General features: G+C 41.5%; 1 protein-coding gene across 2 annotated transcripts in view; it reads left to right on the top strand.

Moving 5' to 3' along the window:
- LOC124789786 (solute carrier family 22 member 7-like) overlaps positions 1-14816 on the top strand; it is a 133305-nt gene that overhangs the window by 59210 nt on the left and 59279 nt on the right. The window contains exons 5-6 of one of the 2 annotated variants that reach the window (XM_047257253.1): positions 2551-2719; positions 10689-10910. In XM_047257253.1, the coding sequence (XP_047113209.1) occupies positions 2551-2719; positions 10689-10910 (391 nt within the window). The remainder of the gene's footprint in view (positions 1-2550; positions 2720-10688; positions 10911-14816) is intronic. The other variant, XM_047257254.1, reaches the window with a different exon arrangement.

The raw sequence follows: 14816 nt of genomic DNA, 5'->3' as shown, positions 1-14816 counted from the left end.
TTTCTAGCTAATCTAACACTTTGAGGCACCTGACGCTCCACGCCCCGACTCGTAGAACGTTATCCTTTCGTTGGTTATTCATTCTTTATCTCATTGTCACGTCGCCGTTGGCAGTCCCCTCCTAGAGATCCCAATGGGGGCGAACCGGAATCTTTTTCCAATGGAGAGACCATAATGACACTTTTTTCAAGTACATGCTACATGTCCTTGAATACATATTATGTGCCTTTAATCTAGTGGTTTCCACTGACCTCTGCATCCTCATGACACTGATCATTGTTAATTCTTCCGTCGTTAGGGGCAGTTTCCCACCCCACGGGCAAGAGAGTGCCCTGAACCTCTGCCTGCTCCTCTGCCCCCTTTGACATGGCAGATAGCAGAATGAAGATGACTTATTATGCCGAGGTCTACGACTGCGAATGCTAAATTTTATTCAAAGTTTAGACGGTAGCGGTGTTCGGAACCGGGAATAGGATGCTTTGATTACTAATCAAAGAAGCTATCCCTAGACAAAGGGTGAAGCTAGCAGCTAATATTTTTCGAAAACTGAAGTGTAATAGATTCGCTTACACTTGACATCTCTCCAGGAATGCGTCGTGGCCGGCGTCATTAAGTCATTCTGTGTCAGTCGTCCCCAGGTTGCGGTATAAGGTAGTATACACTTTCAATGTATGTCAATGATGTGTCATTGCCTTTGTTCTTCAGCAAATACCACATGTACGCTGGTGACCTCAAGGTATATCTACGCAAAACTAATAAACTTGAGGACAGCTATCGAGAATCTCAGTACCGACATGTGAGAACTATCGCAATCGACGCAGGATATAGGATTAATGCTCAACCAATAAAAGACCCACGCGTTGCTGGTCGATCATTCTAGGATTATTCGCACAAGTTATCATGATTCCCTACCATTTTAAACCTCAAACGCTACAAATATCAACTTCATTCCCTCATAAAATCTGAATTGGACTAGCACGTAACTGTAGTGTGAAAAAGGTATCAGGAAGTCTCCATGCCCTACAAGAATATAAAACGCAGTTCCCTCTTGACAAGAAAAAGACGCTTGAGCGAACATTTATACTCGCAGTTACTTATTAGAGCAATTATATCCTGCAACGCCTATCTTAGGAACGCATGGGGCACCTGGAACTGGCTGCGGATGCCTATGTTCGTTATGTCTGTGTTGTTCGACTCTCTTATGACATTTCCCCCATCTTATGCATTGATACCCTGAATGCTTGCAGACTGGTATAGACAATGCCATACACTCTGACACCATGTTGTATCTCTCCAAGCCTTTAACGCTCTTGTCAGATTTCCAAGGCAGAAACACGAGAGTAAAATCCTTTCTGTGTCAGTTTATCCTTCCGTCATAATCTCGACGTCTTTCTCCGTAGCAGGATTCTAGCTCTGGAATGACCTCCAGTGTTATATTAGACAACCGAATAGCATCTCCACCTACAGAAGAAAGCTAATGACATACCTACTAAAGCAACAATGATGATTACTGTTGTCCCCCGTACACCCTTCTTTGCAACCATACCTTCTTCGTTTAACAGTATTTTTAGCAGGTGCACTCTCCACTATAATTCCTGTTACTATTGACATTATTATTGTTATTATTACTACTACTATCATGACTATGGTTTATATTATTATTATCATTGTTAGTAGCAGCAGCAGCTGCAGTAGACGTACTACCGGTATTAAGTCTATTATTCCTTATTCAGTATTATTTCCTCACATTGGCACTATAAACATGCAAATCATATTAATATCATTTATCGTATTAAAACTGTTATTTCTTGTATAACTACGACATACAAAGGTAATGTGTACGTCATACCCTGGTCTGATGTAAGAGAGGGCGCGAAGTCCCCAATCAGATCAGGTTAAATAAATAAGTAAAGTAAATAGATAAAATGAAACTAATCATAGGACAGGCAGATACCAAAGTAAATTTCACTTAACAGTCAAATATGAGAGACTGCTTGTAAAACCCTGTTTCGACCAATACCTGAAATCTGCTTGTCTGCCTATGACCGTTACCAAGCAGTATTGATGGACTAAGTAACGACGATACAAATAAGAACTGCGGTTTTCGTCGTATGTTGGTTTAGTACTCGGTGTTAGACAACAGAAGAAAGTCTACAAGGATCATATAATAGTTTACTGTTATATTTCGGAATGTGTATGATCTGAGAAGGGTCGACATGTATATTGTGTCTTCTTACATACAAGAAATGAGAAGACCATGATGGCTAAATTAGATATATACAAGGCTATACAAGGCCACCCGAAGGCTTAGCGAGAATATCCCGTCCCTCACACCATTCAGGGCAGTACAGTGGCACACGAATTCGCTGTTCCCCCTCGCCCCCTCCCCCCCTCTACCCCACAGCACACTGTAATATGGTTTGTGGAGAATGGATGTGGATGTAGATATAAATGTATGATTTGTGACAATCGTTTTGTTTTCGAATTATATTACTTTATTAGATGAAAACAAATTCAATAAAAATTTTATGTAGTTTTTTTGTGCTTCAGGTTTGGAACTGGCAGACATCAGACATCGTACGACCCTGAACTATATCTCAAGCTGTTGCTTGGGAGTGGGCTTTATGGCAGCTGGCTTCCTAAGTTGGCTCCTGCGCAACTGGAATTACTTTATGTATTGTACAGCAGCGCTTTTCTTTACGCTAATTTTGTTTTCCAGGTAATATGAACCATGGGAATTTAAGGAAACTGTAATGTATTCCGAACACGCATTATAGTGACGATTATATATTTGCAGTGCCCTGTTTAACATCACATTCCATCACGAATCCTCAAGGTTTCGACATGTACAGGGTGATTACAATTAAACTTTCAAATCGCTGTAGAAATACCACTTCAGGGCAGAATGACGTGTAATTGCAACAGAATTGCTAAGCGTTAAAAGGATAGCAACCTGGAATGTGTGAGGTCTTTTACAGACAGGAAAGAGGAAAATGAGCTAGACATACTTGGACTCAGTGAGATACACTGGAGAGTATGTGGCCACTTCATGACTCAAACAAAGAATACAGTATATTTTTGTGGATGTGAGGATACGAGTAGAAATGGAGTTGCTATAGTGATTCCTAAGAACGTCTGTAATGCTGTCGTGGGCTGCGAGCCCGTTTGCAACAGAATAATCTCCATTGAAGTACAAGCACCTCCGTGCAGTATCAACATAATTCAGGTTTATGCTCAAACAGCAATTTTATCAGACATAGGAACAGATGATTTCTATGAGCTGCTGGAAATTACTATCAGAAATGTACCCTAAAAGGTAACATTAGCCATTCAAGGTGGCTTTAATACAAAGATAGGTAAGATTGTAATGACGGATACATGAGATCTATGGTTAGACTTCATGGCTTGGGAGTGAGAATGAGCGTGGGAAGCGGCTTATCTGTCTATAATACCCTCTTTCACCATCATCTACGGCGTCGATGCACATAGATTTCTCCAGGGGTTAGGGTTAGAAATCTGATTTAACTCTGGTGAGACAATGCTGGCTTACTTTGGTCCTAGATTACAAGACCTATCTTAGAGCAGACTGTGGCAGTGACCATATCATGCTGTATACGAAAATGCAAATAAAACTGACAGCGACCAGCCGGCCGGAGTGGCCGAGCGGTTCTAGGCCCTTCAGTTTGGTACCGCGTGACCACTACGGTCGGAGGTTCGAATCCTGCCTAGGGCATGGATGTGTATGATGTCCTTAGGCTAGTTGGGTTTAAGTAGTTCTATGTTTTATGGGACTGATGACCTCCGATGTTAAGTCCCATAGTGCTCAGAGCCGTTGAACCATTGAAAGTGACCAAAATGAAAAGAGTAAGGCAGATTCGTCAGACAGACAGATTTGGAGAGAAAATATGACAAAGATTCGAAAAATTAACAGAGGAAGGAGTAGCTCCCTAAATATGGGACAAAATGAAAGAAATGATCAGTTAAACTCTCCCTGAACAGGTTACTAAGACCCCTCAACCGAAGAATCCCTGGATTTCGAAGAAAACTCCACTACCCATCGAAGAACGGAGCACACTAAAGAAACGTGCCATTCAAACCGCTCAAGATGAAGAAGCATACAAAGAACTTTGCCGCAAAATACAGAGCAGCTACCTAATTGACATGACACACTATTTCACCAGTATTTGTGATCAAAAACGAAATGGAACGCATGACCTAGTCAAGAAGATAAACAGCATCACACCAGAGTTCAAACCGCGCACGTGGATAGTAGAATATATAGATGGCACTGTTTTTAGTGAGAAGCATTTAGCAATAGCTAGGTGGGAAAAACACTGTGAAACACTGTATTGCAAAGGAAACAACATCAAAGAAGAGAACATTTGTATGTAATGAAATAAAGAAACTGGTATTCTGTACAGCGAAATCGAAAATGCCATTAAGCATCTGCAAAACAACAAATCCCCATGTACAGATGGTACTTTCAGAGAAATGCTGATTGCGATTGGAGAGAAAAGCATGTACGCCCTACATTTAATATTTAATAAGGTGAGGAAAACGGGTGAATGGCCTAAAAACTGGACTACATCTGTTCTAATACCTCTGCACAAGAAAGGATCAGTTAAGGACAGCTCCAACTACAGCACCATACCATTAATATCACATGCTATTAAAGTTCTCCTGCATATAATAAATCAACGCCTAAGAATTTTCTGCAGTCCCAGATTTCCGCAGAACAAGCGGGTTTCGTGTCAAGTAAAGGTATTCGAGAGGCAGTCTTGAAGTTAAGGCATATAACTGAAAAATTTTATGAGTTCTGTGCCCCTGCCTATATCTGATTCCTAGAATATAAGAAAGTCTCTTTGATTGTGTCATGTGGGACAAGTTGTGGCATATGCTCTATGAGTCTGGGGTTCCAAAACATCTGGTATCTTTACTAAATGGTGTCTATAATAGCCAGACCGCAACCATAAAAGTGGATGGTGAATACTCGGAATTTTTCGATGTGACAAATGGCGTCAGACAAGGTTGCATACTGTCACCTCAGCTCTACAATGTCTATGCAGTGTGTGTAATCAGGAAAGCGCTGGATGGCTGGGACAGTGGGATCTCAATTGGCGGCAGGAAAATCAACAAATTGCGCTTCGCAAATGGCACTACACTCATAGCAGGAAGCGAGGAAGAACTTGGTAATCTGATCTCAAGAGTAAAAGATATTAGTCCTAACTTTGGCGTAGAGATAAACATGAAAAAACGAAACTGATGGTTATAAATCGAAAAGAGATCGCTCAAAACCTGCTTACAAGATGATTAGGCAATCTGGAAATAGTGAGTCATTATGTATATCTAGGCTCTCTGATCAATTGAGCAGAAAAGTGTAATAAAGAGATACGACGATGAATCATTCTTGGCGGAGCCACAATGGTCAAACTCATTAAGATACGGCAGAATCGAGCAATATCCAAGACAACGGAGATTCGCTTAGTAGAAGCATTGGTGTTTTCTGTATTCTTATACGGATGCGAGACCTGGACCGTGAAAGTTAGCGGTAAGAGCCGCACTGATGCCTTCGAGACGTGGTGTTGGCGGAGGATGCTACGTGTACCGTGGACACAAAAAAAAAAAAAAAAATGTTTCAATGACAGAAGAACTTATAATTACAAGAAGGTTATCTTCTCGTATCAGACAATGATACCTTCAGGTCCTTGTGCACGTCTTGAGAAGGAAAAGGGATGATTTAGAGAAGACCATCGTGAAGGGAATAACTGAGGGCAGAAGACGATTTGGTACAGCAGCAAACAGATGGTTGGATCAAGCGAAGAAGATTACCAGTCTGACTCTCCACATCATATTAAGAAAGGCCGAAGATCGCTGTGGATGGAGACATCTGTCTAAAGTTTCAAGTACGTAAGAATGAATGAGGAAATAAGGTCAGAACACTCAGCAATGAGTAAAACGACTAATGAGAGGAAGATCATCGGAGAGGGGGAAAATGTTTGGCAAAAGATAATAAATAGTTAAAAACGTAGCAAAACATATCGCTGTAAGCAACATAATTTAATAGTGATCGACTAAAAATTATAAAAGAATCATACAAAAATGCCTAAGGTGTACGTTTGACGTTAAACAAACTGTTCTGGTCAGTGTACATGGGTGTACAGGTGTATTACTCTTAGTGACGCAAGCCCATCCACCATGGCAAGGTCGTATCACATCGAATGGGAAAAATGGGAAAACTCGGTTTCTTAATTCTCCTGAGGCCAAACACCGCATAAAACATCAATTACATCGGTTTTGATTGTACTGAGGTCAGAAACCGCACAAAAATATCGATCAAAATCAAATAAGGTTATTAATTTCCATGTAACTGGCGCAAAGCAGGTTCAGTATGCTGTCTACCGTTTTCTGCAACAAGTTGAAATCGACAAAAGCATGATCCAAAACTGATGGAAGTGTTTCCAGGGGTCACCTTCACAATGTGTTGCGCAATGCGTGCCTTCAATGCAGCTAAGTTGGCATTCGGAACACTGAACACCACATTTTTCAGGTAGCCCCATAGCCAGAAGTCACACGGATTAAAATCAGGTGATCCTGACTGCCAGGCTGTAGGGAAATGGCGGCTGATAATTCTAGCATTTTCAAAATCGCGCCTCAGCAGCCGCTTAACTGGATTTTCAATGTGCGGAGGTGCGCCACCTTCCATAAAAATGATGTCATCCACACTTCCCCGCTGTTGGAGAGCTGTAATGACGTGTTTTCGCAAAAGACACTCATAACGCTTACCGGTGACGGTACAGGTAACAGGACCGAAAACAGCTGACTCTTCAAAAAAATGTGGCCCTATGATAAACGACGCAGTAAACCCGCACCAGTCAGTGACATTTTCAAGATGAAGTGGTTCTTGTTGATTTGTTTCCTTTGCCCTTATTCGACAATTCTGTTAGTGACGTATCCCATCAGATGGAAGTAGACTTCGTCGGTCCACAAAATATTCCACGGCAAATCATTGTCCACATCCATGCGAGCAAGAAATTCTACAGGAAAGGTCTCTCTTGCTGGCAGGTCAACTGAAAGCAACTCGTGCACATAGGTAATTTTGAATGAATAGCAACGAAAGATGTTTCGTAGGATTTAACGCAGCGTGCTCACGGGTATGTCCAATGATCGGGCAATTCTCCGTACACTACACGTTTCCACAGCAGCACTGCTGTAGCCACTGTTTCCCCCTGACGTCGAATCAATTCGTTTCCTCCCTCTACCAGGTTGCACACCAAAAGAAACTGTCTTTTAGAATTTCTGAGTCATTTTCTCCAGAACGACCAGAACCGTGGCAGTCATCGGACCAACGCATTTTTTAAACCCTTCAGTGTCCGGAACGTCTGCAGAGCGACCGACGTGTGCACAGTAATCATTCTTGTAATGCAGCTTTACAAGCAGAGCATGATCCTGCATTGCGACAGTCAAGGCGAACGTCGCACACGCGAAAGGAAGAAAAGCCATGTACCCGGCGTGTTTATACGAACTTCAACGGGTCTTGAGTATGACAGGTGTTTTCATTTACGTATTGTGACACATACAACGCCGTCTGTTGATCAATTTTCAAAGTTTTTTTTTTCTGCCAAACGTTTTCTCCCTTCTGCGATACTATTCCGTTGGAATTTGACGCCATTCTGACCAGTGGTATTATTGCTACAGTGTTTTGAAAGTGTAACTGCAATTATAATCACACTGTATATCTCTTATGCCTTGTTAATTATTGTTAGTATTATTACAATGTAATTTTGTGTCCGTTTATGTCCTGCAGGAAATATGTATTGATCTTGGTATCGTTGTAGTGACAAAACAAAATGAAAAACTATTATGTTGAGAACATTGAGGTATATACAGTTGTATCGGATACAAGGTTAGTTGTTACTTTACGAAACATTTTATTTCGTATTTTCCGCTTGTCTTTTTGACAATGGCAACATAGAAACTATTTAGGAACATTATTGTCTAAAAGAATCCGTCGTGCTGTGTGTTTTCTTCCATTTGTTTTCTTCGCCGGGAAAAATCGTGATATTAATCTCAGTCCCGTTGCATGTACTTGTCCATTGTGTGTTCTTATAGTCGAGACTTTGTGTTTTCCTTTCGGGAGCACAGATGAATAATTTTTGTGGTTGTTGAACACATGAACACGCTTCTTGTAGTTTACCACGCGAGTACACAATCGTTTTAAATTCACTTAATTAGAATGGAAAAGTTTTATCTTGATATTTATTGATACCATTGAAATACAATACTATTTCATGCATGGTAGTTGAATGGAGTTGTACTCATGCTCTGACTACAGCCAAGACTTTTACTTTTCCGGATACAATTTTCGATTGTGTGTGGTTCTTCAGAAACTTTTTAGGGAGGGCGTGCCTGAAATATTGAGCAAATTTAGGTGTTCTGTTCGGTAGTTTACTTTTTTGTCTTCATTCAAATTGTATCAATGGATTTAAATGCTTTTCTTTCAGTGCATTGTATTTTGTATTCGCTACTGTACTGGTGGAGCTGCGCCGCTTTTTAATGTTAAAATTATTCTCTCACACACCCTTTCTCCGTCGACATCCTAGATATATAATCTGCAAGCCACCACACGGTGCACGTGGGGGGTACCTCGTACTACTGCAAGTCTGTATTTTCGCTGTTCTACTCGCAAATGATACGAGGAAAAAACGACTATTTGTATTCTTCCTTAGTGTCCCAGTTTCCTTTATCATCGGGGGCAAAATTGACTCTTATTGCCCACATTTTGCCTTTGTAATGGAAGTATATAGACAGTCGTTTGCGAGGGAGCAGGAAAGGGAATGATTAGTATCCTTACAACATACCCTCCACCACGCACAGTCTAATGCCTTGCAGGTTACGTATGTAGATGTAGATGTGGAAAGGTTGTGTGAGAGAGCAATGCGCTGACTCGAACTGCAGTGTCCGACGTACATTTTTAATTAATTATACGTAATAGCTCAGTACTTTATGTCTTTGAATGCAAAAGGAAGTCTATGCGGCCAATCTGATGATTAGAATAGAAATACCAAAAAGTAAAACGGTAGACTAATTAAATTTCTCGAGTACATTTGTCTAGGTAACATATTTGAGAGATCAATATTCCCAGATCACGGGGTAATGGAAGCACGAGATCATCCATTATAAACATAAAGTACTGGTACGATAAAAATTGGTTCAATTGCCAGAATGTTAAAGCAAGAATGGAAAGGCGCATGTATTGTGCTCTACAGATGTCAGTTTGTGGGATGGAGTTCCATGTCTGTTGCATTGGTGCATTTGGTTGGTCAATACGGGGACAGTTAATGTCGTCCGTGGATGAAGCAGAATTGTTCTCAAATGACGACCGATACGTTCTAGACTGGAGACAGACCTGCTGATAGGGCAGGCGAAGGCAACGTGTCAACACATGTTGGGTTAAAGTAGCGGTATTTGAGGAGCGTAATCGTATTGGGGAACACCCCCTGGAATGCTTTTAATGAATGGCAGCACAATAAATCGAATCACACAAAAATTAGCAGTCAAAGTGCGTGGAATACCCATGAGAGGGCTCCTCTTGTCGTACTAAAACGCACCTAACGAAGACCATAGCTCCAGCTGCAGGTACAGTGTGCCTAGTACGCAGTTAGATTGGTAGCCTGTCCTCAACTGACGTCCAGCTAAGTAATACACGGCCATCTCTGGGCCAGAGGCTGAAACAGTTTTCATCAGGAAATACAACTTTTCTCCACCTAACCCTCAAATGAGCTCTCGCTTGATATCACTAAAGTCGAAAACGACGGTGGGTTGGCGTCAGTGGAATACACGCTAGAGAGCGCCTGTCTTGGATCTGTCGTTGAAGTAACCAATACGTAACATTTTGTTGTGTCACTGCGGTGCCAGCTGCTTCTCAGATTGCTGCTACAGATGCAATACGATGCGAAAGAGCACCGTGCCAATGTCGATACGTCCCTCTCGGCAGTGTCACGTGACAGTCTGGAACCTGGTCTCCTTGTAACCTTACGTTCTCGTGACATCCGCTACAGCAATCACGTACACTGGCTACATTCCTGCCAAGTCATCAGCAACATTGCAGAAGGAACATAGAGCTTTTTGTACCCCTATTAGATGACATCGTTTGAACTCAATGTGACGTTGATGATGTCGACTTTGGCCCTTCAAAGGTATTGTTGACTATCTCAACTCACCATGTCCAGTTTTAAAGGTAACTGACACACTACCGTCGCAACGTGTGTTTAAAACACTCCTGAATCGCATCCTCATAGTGGCGCTTTTGAACAGACATCTTTCAGATGTATAAACAAGCCAACCCAGTTTTTTTACTGTCGCAGAACCACTTCTTGGTGTTGCATTTTGTTTCTGTCAGTGTATCGTACATCCTTGCCGTAGCAACGTGTGTACCATCGGTTTGAGTCTAAAAAAAAATTGATTTTCTGCAGAGAAATACTGATACGATAATAAGGTGCCTGAGCTCTACCTCCTCCTACTGTGAAACAACTTAAGGACATGAAGATTTATCGATAAGTATAACTGTTGAAAGTGTGACTACGAATTGTATCATACTCCATATCACAAACTGTACTCACAATTAATTTCCCAAACGTAAGACCGAGACTTTACGGTATATTTGAGGGGGTGACTCTGGTGCTCGCAAGGTGGTTCCCGGAGTCACCTCGGTGGCTGGCGTGCAGAGGTCGCGAGGAGGATGCCCTGAGGCAGTTGCGCCGTATCGCCGTCACCAACGGCGGGCAGCTGCCTCCCTTCCCTCCACGGGTGATGCGGACAGTGGCCAAGGCCCAGAGGGATAGGAAGGGCTTCCTCAGCCTCTTCTCCAGCTGGAACGTCTTCAAGAATACGGTGCTGCTCATCACTGCAAGGTATGTGAGGACTGGAAAGATGTGTCCAAAGAACTTTGACGTATCACAGCAAATGCAGTATCGCGCAGCGATGTTGTTGACAGATCTCTTCTCTTGCTGTTGCAGCAGAAGTTGAGCTGGTAACACAAATTCATTGTAGTGGAAAACTAGGCAAGATGGACGAAGTATGAATGAAAGACTTCGAGCTGTATTTGATATTGCCGTCAATGAAACCAAACAATTCTACAAGTCCCATTTAGCAAAATACGCAATAGAAAGCTCTATTGGAGTGTTCCGCACATGTATCCAGCAATCAGTTTTAATGTAATGTGGAGATCGTTTGTAGAGGGATGTTTCACCAGTTTGCAGAAATGCCGAATAATATTTATTCACTGCAGGTAGGAAACGCTTGGTTTAATATCATCGTGAACAGAAGAGTTCGTTTCCAATGCAAAGAAGATGTGGGAGGTAATGACTTGCCAACTGAAAAATACAGAAACGAAGTACATCGACATGAGTGGGGAGCTACGGCAACAATTAAAAACCAGATTTTATTCCTCTCGAACCACAGTCATTGTTAAAAATTTCTCCATTAGAAAGTTTCCGGCATTTGAGTGTAATTAAATTTTAATGTCCAATGTTCTAATTTCGGCTTTGGGGCCGGTGTCAAATGCAATACATCATCCCTTACCTCAGAGTAAAGATGATACACAATGAGGTGCAAAAACATGTCATCAGATATGATCTGTATGAAACGTTTCCCTCGTCTGACGCAGTAGTGTAAACAGATAAGACTGTCGTAAGTGAAAGAACATGCCCATACAAAATATGACAAACCTCTACATCTGTACTGCGGCAGCACATTACGGTGTGTGGTCTAGGATACTTAGTTGGCCACTGTCAAAAAATGGTTCAAATGGCTCTGAGCACTATGAGTCTTAACTTCTGAGGTCATCAGTCAACTAGAACTTAGAACTACTTAAACCTAGTGGTTAAAAACAGTCTTGGTTGCAATTTAAGTTTTTTATTTCTCAACAACGCGTTTCACCTTATTTAGGCATCTTCAGGTTATCTTTTCTAGATGGACGCGAGAGGCACCAAGATCTGTATAACGCGTCCCCGTTGACAGGAGCGAGTACTCTTGTTGTGTACTGGCATAAAATTGGAGAAAACGAAGCGGTTAGCCTTTGTTGAAGTTCTGTCTATTGGAGGTAACACCAAAGCGATGGTGGTTGGTTGGCCTTGTGCCTCATGTCCTAGTGTAGACGTCAGGTTGAATGTTCGCTGGTTGAGTAGCAATTTGCTGTGTCTCTGGAAGGGTTGTGTAATTAAGTTTTTGAGGACAGCCATCAGAAACACTTCGTATGATACATTTACAGGTTTCAACTTTTGACAAGAGCAACGCCAGAATATCTGCAATGCACATGTTAAACTATAGTAGTTGGCCTTTAGATTAAAAGAGTGAAACTGGTCAATAAAACATATGCACTTGGACTTGCGGCTGTCATGAAAAACTTAATATCAACTGTCTCTGTTTTCCCTGTAGGCAATACCTGCTTTCGCTACCAGTGTGTATGTATTGCGAATAAAAATACTGTAGTATGGAGAGAAATAAATACGATACACTTTCATCGTGAAGAGCATGTTTATGGGCACCTAAGAATGGTTTTTATGGAAACGAAAAGGTTAAGGGGGTACGACGTCAAACGCGCCGACTTGTTGCAGAAGAGGCCCTACAGGACATTTGAATTTCCACTGTCTTTACGTGTCCAAATAAATTCATAAAACTTTGTCAGCATAATCAGGAAGGATTCAGGATTCACACTCGTAGCAGTGGAAGTTCAAATAAAAAAAGAAAAGGAAATTTTTACAGGTGAAATTTCATAATTTTTACACTTACTATTGGCTACATTTGTTGTTACAAGTACACTTTTCTCCATAACAATGAGAGATTCTTCGATGAATTTTGCACAGCATACAAAGCATACTTATGGGTATTTCATTTACAAAAAAAAAAAAGAATGAGCTGTTACTTTTTATACCTCATATTTAGAGAAAACCTAAATTTTATAGTTACTTATATCAATTTTTACCACAGTTTTTAGTGGATTTGGAAAATTGTAGAGTTTCATGCACCCGTAAGTATGGTTTGTATGCTCTGCAAAATTCATAGAAGAATCTCTCTTTGTTATGGAGAAAAGTGTATCTATAGCAACGAATGCTGCCAAAAGTAAGTGATAAAATGATGAAATTTCACATGTAAGAAAAATTTATTTTGCTATGTTTTTGAACTTCCACTGCTATGAGTGCGTGCCCTGAATCCTTTGTGGTCATGCTAACAATGCTTTATGAATTTATTTTTAAAGGTATAGACCTTGGAAATTAAAATGTCTCCTTCTCCAAGTCGGCCTGTTTGATGTCCTACACCCCATAAACGCTTAGATGGGAGCAAGTGAGCAATGAGACAGAATTTTGTATGGTGTGAAGAAGAAGATGATGTCTTTATTGACACCTTTTCTCCGTGAATGATAAAGAGAAACAAAGAACATTGGGAGTGACTATTAATCTTAGTGTTGACGTTGCAGCACTCCTAAAACAAGTTGTCACCTCTGAAAATTTTTGGGCCTACACAATTTAATCACAATTCGAAAACTTCGGTTTCCTTTTGAAAAAAAAAAATGTTATAAAAGAGCCCACATTCCAGTTCGGTGTTAAGACACAAATTTATTTTGACCCATCACATTGCCCCATCACACTGCTTCTTACATTTTAAAAGAGAGATCCTTCACTGGTGTCGTTTCTTCTTCTGCTTTTCCTCTGACGGTCAGCTTCTTGGGGTAAACCAAATGCAGAAATTTCAGCGACTGCTATATCCTCTTTTCCCTCATAACATCGGTCAATAAAATTATAATTAAGTCGCTGCTTTACAACAACAACAAAACGGGAAGAATGCCGTCAGGTTATCAGAGCTAATTGCGATTCCACATGGCTCAATCCCTTGGCACCAAGACCTGGATTTGGTGAGGATGAAAAGCCGAACGCCTATGCACCAGCGACCAACGTTTGACCGAATCAAATGTCTGATGTTCGTTAGCCTTCGTTGGCTCTTTAAGAACACGTTAAAGGTTTTTTGGGAAAGTCGTGATTTGATGGTAGCAGATTATGCTCGTAGGGGCACAGCATCACAAGTACAAACTACGGAAATCTGGTGACGGTGTTATTGCAGGTTCTAGGCGCTACAGTCTGGAACCGCGCGACCACTACGATCGCAGGTTCGAATCCTGCCTCGGACATGGATGTGTGTGATGTCTTTCGGTTAGTTAGGTTTAAGTAGTTCTAAGTTCTAGGGGACTGATGACCTCAGAAGTTAAGTAACATATTGTTCAGAGCCATTCACTTCACGAATGAGAGCAGCGGCGTTTTCGTAGAGTTATCAGTGGTATTACACAAGCAACACTGCGTGCAAAAAGAACATTAAAATCTATGTGTGATGTACGACGAACGTATCCGTTAGAACATTGCGGCGAAATATGCCGTTGATGGGGTGTGTCAGCACTCGTTACGAACGCGTTTTCTAAAAGAACGACATCGACTCCACCGCCTCTCCTGGGCTTTAGACCAAGTCGGTTGGACTTTGAACGACTTGAAAATCTTTGCCTCGTCAGAATGCACCTGATTTCGATTGGTAACTGCTGATGGTGCTGTTCTAGTGGGGCGCAAACGTCACGACTCCACGGACCCAGGTTGTCAACAAACCACTGTGCAACCTGGTGGTAGCTCCATAATGGTGTTGGCTGTGTTTGCATGGAATCGACTGAGTCCGTTGATGCAGGTGAACCGGTCATTGAGTGAAAATGTTTATGTTCGGCTACTTGGACATTTGCTGCATCCATGGACTTCGTTTGCAAACAACGTTGGAGTTTTTAT

Source organism: Schistocerca piceifrons, chromosome 3 (genome assembly GCF_021461385.2).
Source record: "Schistocerca piceifrons isolate TAMUIC-IGC-003096 chromosome 3, iqSchPice1.1, whole genome shotgun sequence".
NCBI lineage: Eukaryota > Metazoa > Arthropoda > Insecta > Orthoptera > Acrididae > Schistocerca > Schistocerca piceifrons.
Note: the sequence above shows the minus strand (reverse complement) of the source record. Positions and strands in the feature narration are given on the sequence as shown.